The sequence below is a fragment of the Rana temporaria genome, chromosome 7 (assembly GCF_905171775.1).
Source record: "Rana temporaria chromosome 7, aRanTem1.1, whole genome shotgun sequence".
Lineage (NCBI taxonomy): Eukaryota > Metazoa > Chordata > Amphibia > Anura > Ranidae > Rana > Rana temporaria.
In genome coordinates, this window is record NC_053495.1 from 197,297,684 (window position 1) to 197,308,659 (window position 10,976).

At 47.6% G+C, this 10,976-nt stretch overlaps 1 protein-coding gene across 1 annotated transcript in view; it reads left to right on the forward strand.

Annotated features, from left to right (window-relative positions):
* The window catches only part of JAK1 (Janus kinase 1), a 63,405-nt gene extending 52,690 nt beyond the window's left edge, over nt 1-10,715 (forward strand). Inside the window, 4 exon segments of the mRNA XM_040361077.1 lie at nt 4,537-4,709; nt 6,361-6,478; nt 8,506-8,616; nt 9,935-10,715. Of these exon segments, the coding sequence (XP_040217011.1) occupies nt 4,537-4,709; nt 6,361-6,478; nt 8,506-8,616; nt 9,935-10,036 (504 nt within the window). The 3' untranslated portion in view covers nt 10,037-10,715.
* Nucleotides 10,716-10,976: the final 261 nt, after the last annotated feature.

A 10,976-nucleotide genomic window follows, 5' to 3' on the forward strand; every position in this document is an offset into this window, starting at 1 on the left:
CACCTGGACAGTAGTTCCACTGGAAAACCAGGGTGTGGAACTGGGCATACAGTACCACCTTGAAGGAGGCTACCCACAGACCCTGAACCAGCAGGCGCCCGGAGAGAAGACCGATTGCGTGATGCCAATACCTTCTCCGCAGACTGAAGAGTCTGCAATTTCTCCAGGGGAAGAAGGACCTTGCCACTGAGGAGTCTGGATCAACACTAGATACTCCAACGCTGAGTCGGAACCTAGCATGCCCATAATTTGAACCCTGGGTCGCACACATGTAGGGCAGGCTTGCTGCCACTGAGCTACACTTTCTGGCCTAAACGTTTAACATCCACCCGAATCTTCGGAGGGTCTGAATGGGAATAACCCATCCACTAGGTCGGAGACAGAAGCTGCTCTCAGAAGAAAGTCGTCAAAGTAGCCAATGAGGCAAAGCCTCGCTGTCCCAACAAAATTCAAATAAGTGCGAGCTCCTAGCTGAAAACCCATGGTGCTGACGCCAGATCAAAAGGGAGGGCCACAGGCTGACAGAGACCCTTCTCTCATCACGAAGCACAGAAAAAAACACTGTGACATGTGCAAAACGGGACATGCATGTATGCGTCCCTGATGTCCGAGGACGTCAGGACATCCCCCGGATGAAGCGCAGCTACCACCGAACAAATGGATTCCATGCGGAACTACCCGACGTTCACAAAGGTATTTAGGGCCTGAGGCCCATAGAAAACCCCAAAACTCTCGTCCTGCAGGAAAGGTAAAATTACCTTGCAGCTTAGCAAATCCCACACTGCCCAAGGCAGACCGACGTGCCGGGAGGGGAAGACACAAGGACAGAACTTTGTTCTGTGGATAGGAGGAAACCCTATCTAGTACTCCGAAGAGACCACCTCGCAGACCCACTAGTCGGAGAGCAGGGAGGTTTCACTGAATTGTGAACCTGCAAGCCGCCCCTCCCACCTAGAGACAGGGAGGGAAGGCTATATACATTGGCAGGATTTGGGTGCCGGCGTGATCGGCTTATGCACCCAGGGACAGATTAGTCCCCCAGCTGGGCCTTTGACGGCCTGGGAGGGTTGCCCCTAAATAATACCCACACATAGTGTGTATGTATATTATGTAGGTGTATGCACACATGTCTTTGGAGGAAACCGGAGTACCCGGAGGAAACCCACACAGACACAGGGAGCGACAATGCAAGCTCCAGGCAGATTGGCGTCAGTGTGCAGATTGGCGTCAGTGTGCAGATTCGAACCAATGACTCTTTTGCTGCCAAGTAATGGAGTTAAGCACTACACCACCGTGTGCATAAAACCATTCTGAAACAGACGCCCTGGATAACAAGGGCGCAGCATTCAATGAAGCATCACAGACCTATATGAGGCCCTGGACCAGCTGGTCCGCTAGGCTAATAACCTCAGGAGAGAGTCGGTGCTCCTCCACTGTCTGGTGCAAAATGCTCACTCTGTGAGTTGTATACAGCACTAGGGGTCAGGACTACTCCAAGATGGCCGCCGAGCGTTCAGAACGCGGCCACAGGAAAAAGGCCAGCACAATGTAAGCTGCGCCATAGCGTGGCTACGACAAAATGGGCGCCAATGGGAGTTTTCAATGTAATTGAAAAATCTCCCAAAAAATAGCGCCAGCGACCACTGAGACCCCAGTGTAGTGGCCACAATAGGCCGCAAGCCAGACCCCAGCATGGTAAACATGGAACGGGTCAGTACTTCGGATCTTCTATCAGTCAGATCCATACAAGCGGGGGTTCCCGCCAGGCGGTGAGGGACTACAAAAGCCCTCAGTGGCTTTTCTCATTCCGCATCTCAGAAATTATCAAAGAAGGGCACAGAAGGAAAAAACCTACACAGCGGTCTGATTTGTGTGATCCAAAAAAGACCGAGCCCTCAGCGGAAACCCAGCTGCACTATGCAGCTTAGGAGAGTCCCTTGCAGCAGTAAAAAGCGCACCCATAAATGCCTTATTCTGCCTTTTTTTTTTTTTTTTTTTTAACTAGGTACCTAGTCCATGGCTCCATAACAGAGCATTCCCCAGGGGATAACGGGGGAAGGGGGCACTCTTTTACCGCCCGCCCGCAGTCCACCCCCACCCTGGCACAAACTGTGTCCAGGACTAACAATAAAAACTCTGTGGGAATCCCAGGTGCTAACACCTGCTGCCACCACCAGCATGTGGGGAAGGACCCAGATACTGACTCCAATATTTACATATAGTGTGTATTATAATATGCACACCTGTCCATACAAATAGACAAAAGCTCCTAGAGCCCTATTCAGGGCCTCTCACCCACTTGCTGCGCTGACCAGGGGTAACCAGGGGACTCCCTCAGGAGGAGACTGCCCAGTGCTGTCTGTGAGAGGAAAAGAACCGTGAGGTAACTTTTGCAGGGACCTGTGGTTAAACAGGAAAAGCCTCATAGGGCTGTTTTATTTAAGGATAAGACACAGATACAGCATAAAAAGCAAAACCGTTACAGGTGTCACCAATCAGTCAGCGTCTGCTGAAGTATAATCATAAACATCTGTGCTCATCACAGGGCTTTTTACCTCACAGGAAAGCCCAATACAAAAAAGAAAAAACACAGGCCAGATAACACAGTCCCCTCAGGAAGGCCCCCTCCCCCCCTGACAGCGGCAATGTTAGCAATGCAGCAAGGGAAAGGAGCAGGGAAGTAAGGGGAAGGGACCCCCGAACCCCAGGAATGCCCAGCCTTACCAACCCACCGAAGCAGGAGGGACTGTACTTACCCGTCCAAGCGAGGACTCGCTGACGCATTCCTGACAGAACTACAACCGCAATGGAGGTAGCTGTCGGCCCGGTCCACTGTGAGTGAGACAACACCACAGCCCAGTCATATGTGGACCTCGGAGCAAAGCTCACCGGCCACCCCAGGAGTCATGAGGTATGGCGTGGCAGACCAAGCCTCTTTGCAAAGGTGTGCCCACGCTTGCTGGTCGGACTGAGTAGACTACAAGGATCTATAATATCCAGCCTGTCTCTCAGCCAACAGTTGAAAGAAGATTCTTCAAGAAAAAGTAAAGTAAAATAAAATAAAACTTCTCCTCAGGGCGCTGGGCCCAAAGGGAGCCATACGTCCTTCTCCTTTGCTAGGCAGAACGAAACTGAGGCTGCAAGCTGCAGTGAGGAGGGTTATGTCTGGAGGGACCGCCCCCTGGGCGGGGCTGTTCAACTCTGTTAATGTAACATGTATTTAACTATTTAACATGTTTCTGCCTAGTCCTCTCCTGTAAACAGGGAACATAACCCACTTGTCAAGATTTAAGGAGCTGTGTCCGTCCATGGACGATAAGAGAAATTGTGATTTTCACATGAAGGAGAGAAGTGCCAGAATAGGCCTGGTGGTCAAGTGGTTAAGGATGATCGGTGGAAACAGGAGGCACCTGAGCCCAATTCTGAGTGTCATGGCAAAGACTGTGAATACTTATGCATATGGGAGGAGCTTGTGATACATATGTATATGGGAGGAGCTTGTGATACGTATGTATATGGGAGGAGCTTGTGATACGTATGTATATGGGAGGAGCTTGTGATACGTATGTATATGGGAGGAGCTTGTGATACGTATGTATATGGGAGGAGCTTGTGATACATATGTATATGGGAGGAGCTTGTGATACGTATGTATATGGGAGGAGCTTGTGATACGTATGTATATGGGAGGAGCTTGTGATACGTATGTATATGGGAGGAGCTTGTGATACGTATGTATATGGGAGGAGCTTGTGATACGTATGTATATGGGAGGAGCTTGTGATACGTATGTATATGGGAGGAGCCTGTGATACTTATGTATATGGGAGGAGCTTGTGATACTTATGTATATGGGAGGAGCTTGTGATACGTATGTATATGGGAGGAGCCTGTGATACGTATGTATATGGGAGGAGCTTGTGATACGTATGTATATGGGAGGAGCCTGTGATACGTATGTATATGGGAGGAGCTTGTGATACTTATGTATATGGGAGGAGCTTGTGATACGTATGTATATGGGAGGAGCCTGTGATACTTATGTATATGGAATTTTTTTTTTCGTTTTTCATTTTAGATAAATCTGCAAAGATTTCAAACAAACATCTTTCACTTTGTCTTTATGGGGGATGGTTTGTAGAATTTTGGGGAAAATAATGAATTTTAATCCATTTTGGAAAAAGGCCGTAACATAACAATATGTGGAAAAAGTGAAGCTCTGTTAATACTTTCCATATACTCTGTACCTAGTGTTAATGAAGTACCAGAAATTTTTTTTTTTGCTCATTGGAATCCGTGATTAATGGGGCAGCATTTGGTGGAGCTGGGAGACTAACATAGAGCGGTGTCCACACACATAAATATTACCCCCCCCTCTAATTACTCTTTATAGTGAAGCTCCAATCGCGTCGCCCCGATCCCCTCTGTAGTGAAGCTCCAATCACGTCGCCCCGATCCCCTCTGTAGTGAAGCTGGTCCATGTGTATTGTCAGCGTGTGTCTTCACAAGTATTTCTCTCCTCTTGTGGCTGTGCAGGGAATGGATTACCTGGGATCACGTCAGTACGTCCATCGAGATCTCGCTGCCAGAAATGTCCTGGTAGAAAATGAGCACCGGGTGAAAATAGGCGACTTCGGTTTAACCAAAGCCATTGAGACGGACAAGGAGTATTACACGGTGAAAGATGACCTGGACAGTCCAGTGTTCTGGTAAGAGTTCCATTATGTTCACTTGTATGACCTCCCATTAAAAAAATATGTGCTGCAGCGCTTAGTGTGTCTGAGCTTTACAGTTCGCCCTTATGTACGTTCCCAGTCACATGGGACGTACATAAGGGCCATGTTTACTTATGTACCCCCCGTGTGAATGAAGGCTTAGTACCCCCCCCGCAAAAGTCCCACAAATAACCTGCTGTTCCTGTCAGTGAAGTCCACCTAATGCAGTTTTCTCTGATGGGGTGGCAACAATGCTGCACTGCTCCTGAATTCATAGCAGAGTTGTCACTCTCGTGTTGACTGTGCTTGCTTGCACTACATTGGGAGGGGGTGTGGCTATCGGAGTTGTCGCTGCTGATTTACAAGCTGTTGTTGAAACTAGGGTTGTCCCGATACCGATACTAGTATCGGTATCGGGAACGATTCTGAGTATTTGCAGGAGTACTCGTACTCCCGCAAATACCCCCGATACCAAAATAGAATACAACCCCCCCCCCCGCCGCCTCCGCATCCCCGCTTGGTTAATACGGGCGGGGAACATTACAGCATTCATTTGAATAGCTGTAGTCTTTCCCGCTGCGCCGCGTATAGACACTCCCCCTTGCTCGGGTGAACTGTCCAATCCCGAGCAAGGGGGAGTGTCTATACGCAGCGCGGCGCGAAAGACTACAGCTATTCAAAGCTGTAATGTTCCCCACGCGTATTAACCAAGCGGGGATGCGGCGCGGCAGCATGTACGGTAAGGGGGACATGGCTGCTTTTTTTTGGGGGGGGGGGGGCATGGCTGCATATGGGGGGGACATGGCTGCATATGGGGAGGACATGGCTGCATATGGGGAGGACATGGCTGCATATGGGGGGGGGGACATGGCTGCATATGGGGGGGGGACATGGCTGCATATGGGGGGGGACATGGCTGGATATGGGGGGGGACATGGCTGCATATGTGGGAGGACATGGCTGGATATGGGGGAGGACATGGCTGCATATGGGGGGGGACATGGCTGCATATGGGGGGGGACATGGCTGGATATGGGGGGGGGGACATGGCTGCATATATGGGGGGGGCATGGCTGCATATATGGGGGGGACATGGCTGCATATATGGGGGGGGGACATGGCTGCATATATGGGGGGGGGACATGGCTGCATATATGGGGGGGACATGGCTGCATTTGTGGGGGGGACATGGCTGCATTTGGGGACACATTTAAAAAAAAGTATCGGTATTCGGTATCGGCGAGTACTTGAAAAAAAAGTATCGGTACTTGTACTCCGTCCTAAAAAAAAGTGGTATCGGGACAACCCTAGTTGAAACCCTCCCACTGTGATCTGCAGTGTCTGGGAGGGGGAGCGTGTGAGACACAAAGGGGGATTTGGCTCAGTCAGAGAAGGAAAAGGAAGTTTTTTATTTTGTATTTACATTGCAAACTTAAAATGCAGACATACTATAGTTGTTGTTGGTCTCCATGACTCAGGACACATTACATAAGACTGCTGGAAATTATTGCAATAGGGCAACACAGATTAGTGTCTGCAGGCAGCACAGAAAGTGCCAAAGGATTGTAGGTTGGGCACTTGGGCTATAGTGAGTATATGCGGAGTTTCAGGTACATACAATTGATATGGTTGTCTTGTGTTCCAGGTATGCTCCAGAGTGTTTGCTGCACTGTAAATTCTACATTGCCTCGGACGTCTGGTCATTTGGAGTGACGTTATACGAAATTCTGACCTACTGCAACTCGGATCACAGCCCAATGGCGGTAATGTTAATCTGTATTATTTATGATCATTTAACCATCTCAGTAATTTAAGGCTAAACTTGTTGCAAATTAAATCTTTGTAAATTGGGAATCAAATGCCTTGAAGAGGAGACAGGCCTGTGCCACACTGTGTGTGTCAATAGATGCACACAGCCTGGCTCGAGAGTGAGCCCATAGGTGCACCACCATAAAAAGTGGCTTCCTATGAGGGCACACCGAGAAGAGGAGGAGGAGGAGCTGCCAATGAGGTTTGGGTCCACTCTGTGCAATACCTTTGCACAGAGTAGGTAAGTATAACATTTATTTGGAAAGAAAAAAAAATATATATATATAAATATATCTCAGTGGTGGCTGGTGCTAAATATTTTCACGTGGGAGGCGGCGATCACTGCAAGCACAACGCATCCCCAGGCGTTGGATTACGAGAACGCTGCAGTGATCCACCAGCCAAGTAGGTGGCAGTATACCCTGAAGGTTAACCACTTCCATACCGGGCATTTTCACCCCCCCTCCTGCCCAGACCAATTTTTAGTTTTCAGCGCTGTTGAATGACAATTGCGCGGTCGTGCGACACTGCACCCATAGGAAATCGAGCTTTCTTTTGAGTGGTATTTGATCACCTCTTGCGCTATAAACAAAAGAAGAGCGACAGAAGTTATAGCGTCTACAAAATAGGGGATAGATTTATGGCATTTTTATTTTTTTACTAGTAATGGTGATCTGCAATTTTTTATTGTGACCGTGACATAGCGGCGGACACATCGGCACGTTTTTGGGACCATTCACATCTATACAGCGATTAGTGTAAATGTGACTGGCAGGTAAGGGGCTAACACTAGGGGACGCTGAAGGGGTTAAATATGTTCCCTGGGAGTGATTCTTAGGCCCCTTTCACATTGAGGAGTTTTTCAGGCGGTACAGCGCTAAAAATAGCGCTGCTATCGCGCCTGAAAAACTCTTTCACTGCAGACTCAATGTGAAAGCCCGAGGGCTTTCACACTGAGGCAAATGCGCTGGCGGGAGACAAAAAAAATCTCCTGTCAGCAGCATCTTTGGAGCGGTGAGAGGAGCGGCATGTATACCGCTCCTTCCCATTGAAAACAATGGGAAACCGCGGCAATACCGCCTGCAATGCGCCTCTATAGAGGCGCATTGCGGGCGGTATTAACCCTTTATCGGCCGCTAGCGGGGGTTAATACCGCACCGCTAGCGGCCGATTGCTGCGGCAATCCTGGCGGTATAGCGCCGCTATTTTTAGTGGCGTTATACCGCCACCGCGGCTCCCGCCCCAGTCTGAAAGGGGCCTTACTGTAGGGGGACTTGCAAGGGGAGGAGACTGATCTGTGTTCCTTTGTTCTGGGAACACACATCCGTCTCCTCACCTCTGACAGGACATGGATGTGTGTGTTTACACCCCATCATTACACACACAGATCCACACTCCTGTCGTGTCCTCCGCACCGGGTCATGAGCGGTGCCGCGGGTGCGCGCCCTAGATTGCCGGGAAGAAGAGATGTCCTATGACGTCCAACGGGAGGGAGGGTTCCTGCCGGCGTCATTTTAGAATGGCCCGGTAAGGAAGGGGTTAAAGACCTCCTGTGCCCCTTGGTGGGCGAGAAATAAATTCTAGGTTTTTTTATTTTTATTTTAATAGATCACCCTCGGTACCTCTATTGTGACAGGTGCTGCTGACCCGGAACAAGCTTGCAGATCAGAAGTTCTGATTTTCAGTTGGAGACTCAAAATGTTGCAATCAAGCCAGCTAGCCAGGCAACTAGTATTTTCAGGGGGTGACAAATGGCAGTTTTTATTGCAGTAGGACAGGTTGTTGAAGTGCTGTGACTCTGATATATGGAGGAGATTACTAGATAAGAATATTGCTTTGTGATTCTGTCATTTTAGTATAAATTTCATGTTTTCTTTTGAAGCCGTCAGACATTCCTGTGTGGCGTGATGAATAAAGCAGGAAAAAGAAACCCACAACATTTTTTTTTTGTAATTATTTATTTCTGTTTCCCCCCCTCCAGATGTTCCTAAAAATGATCGGACCCACACAAGGTCAGATGACTGTGACCCGACTTGTGCGCGTGTTGGAGGAAGGAAAGCGTCTGCCCAACCCTACAAACTGCCCCAACGAGGTACAGAGCTTTGCTGCACTGCTCACTTCACAAAGAAATCTGAGATTTGTTGTTTACAAGTTAAAGTTTTTTATTTATTTTTGCTAGAACATTACTTAGAGCCCCCAAAAATTATACATTTTCTTTTTCTAACACCCTAGAGAATAAAATGGCGGTCGTTGCAATACTTTTTGTCACACCGTATTTGCGCAGCGGTCTTACAAGCGCACTTTTTTTTTTTTTTTAAATCACTTTTTTAAATGAAAAAATAAGTCGCAGAAAAGGAAAGTTGGCCTAATTGAAAGATAATGTTACGTCGAGTAAATTGATGGCCAACATGTCACGCTTCAAAATTGCGCCCGCTCGTGGAATGGCAACAAACTTTCTACCCTTTTAAAAACCTCCATAGGCGACATTTAAAAAAAATTCTACAAGTGGCCAGTTTTGAGTTACAGAGGAGGTCTAGGGCTAGGATTATTGCTCTCGCTCTACCGATTGCGGCGATACCTCACATGTGCGGTTTGAACACTATTTTCATATGTGGGTGCTGCTCACGTATACGCAGGGACGGGGCGCGTTTAAAAAAAATATTTATTTCTTATTTATTTTGGGCCAGATTCTCAGAGGAGATACGCCGTTGTATCTCTGAGTCTGGGCGGTCGTTTCTATGCGCCTAATTCTTAGAATCAGTTACACATAGATTTCTATTAGATCCGACCGGCGTGAGTCTCTTACGCCGTCGGATCGTAACCGCATATTTACGCTGGCCGCTAGGGGCGTGTACGCTGATTTACGCCTAGAAATATGTAAATCATCTAGATATGCGAATTCACGAACGTACGCCCGGCCGACGCAGTACAGATACGCCGTTTACGTTAGGCTTTTCCCGGCGTAAAGTTACCCCTGCTATATGCGGCGTACCAATGTTAAGTATGGCCGTCGTTCCCCGCGTCGAAATTTGAAAATTTTGCGTAAGTCGTCCGTGAATGGGGCTGGACGTCATTTACGTTCGCGTCGAAACCAATGACATCCTTGCGACGTACTTTGGAGCAATGCACACTGGGATATTCCACGGACGGCTTTTGTGAAAACCGTCAATCACGTCGGGTCATGGTTAATTTACATAACACACGCCCACCTCTTCACAATTTGAATTAGGCGGGCTTACGCCGGCCTATTTACGCTACGCCGCAACTTTCTTTTGAGAATAGGGCACTTGCCTGTAAAAGTTGCGGAGGCGTAACGTAAATAGGATACGTTGCGCCCGCACAAAGATACGCCATTCTACGTGAATCTATACCTTTTTATTTGACCTGTGACTTTGTGCCTTTTTTTTCAGGTCTATCTGCTGCTGTTGAAATGTTGGGACCAGAACCCTTCAAGCAGAGCGACCTTCCAGGAACTGATCCGCGGATTTACAGATCTTGCCAGTAAAATGTAACCACACGGTAGAGGAAATCTGCAACAAAAAAAAAAACTAAAAAGGACAGAACTCTTCTTCTGCTGCTTCCAGATACTTAGAAGATGTTCCACATCTGCCAGGGCACTGGTCTTCCTGAGTGCAACTGGACCACAGTGCAAAGATTGGGGAGGATCTTCAATGGGGGAGGGGGAAGGAGACTGAACGCTGTTCTTCCTTGCTGTAATAACATGACTGAAGGAACGGGGATCAGTGAGAGGACATTACTGCCTGCACCCCTCCCCCCCGGATCTGGTTCATAGCCAAAAAAGCATTCTGGGAAGACTTGTATCTTACTGTGGATTTCTTAAAACAGACTAAAAAAAAATATGCAGTTTACAGCAAGTAATTTTGCATAATAAACTGTTTGAAGCACTTAAGAGGGAAATTTTGAAAGTTTTAAGGATCAAGTCCAGCGCCATCCAATGTATACAATTGTACAGTCAGTCAGATGTTTTTACTTTCCCAGGAGGATTCCGAGTGTTACATTTATGTCTTTGTAGCTTTTACCTTCCCCCTTTTATCTCCTGGTGCTTTTTAATGATTATTTTTCAAATGTACAGACGGTTAAGATGTTTAAACTGCAGCTTTCTTTGGCTTTCAGTTAAAGTGGAGTTTCCATCCCAAATTTTATTTTTTCATTATTGTGCTAAAAAAAAAAGTAAAAAAATGTTTTTGTTTTTTTTTAAACTTATCTGGAAATGCCTGTTGCTATGCGGTCCCACGAAATCTGCCTTTGAAACCACTTAGGATTCTGACATCATCTCCCTCTAATGCTCCTGGGAAATGTGTGTTATCATTTCCCAGGATGCAGTGCGCTGTCCAATTATCACTCCCCATCCAAGACTTCCAGGAAGTAAGTGCTTGTGGGCTTCACAATGCCCACAAGCAAAATGACAACGGTGTAGACAGTTTTATAAAC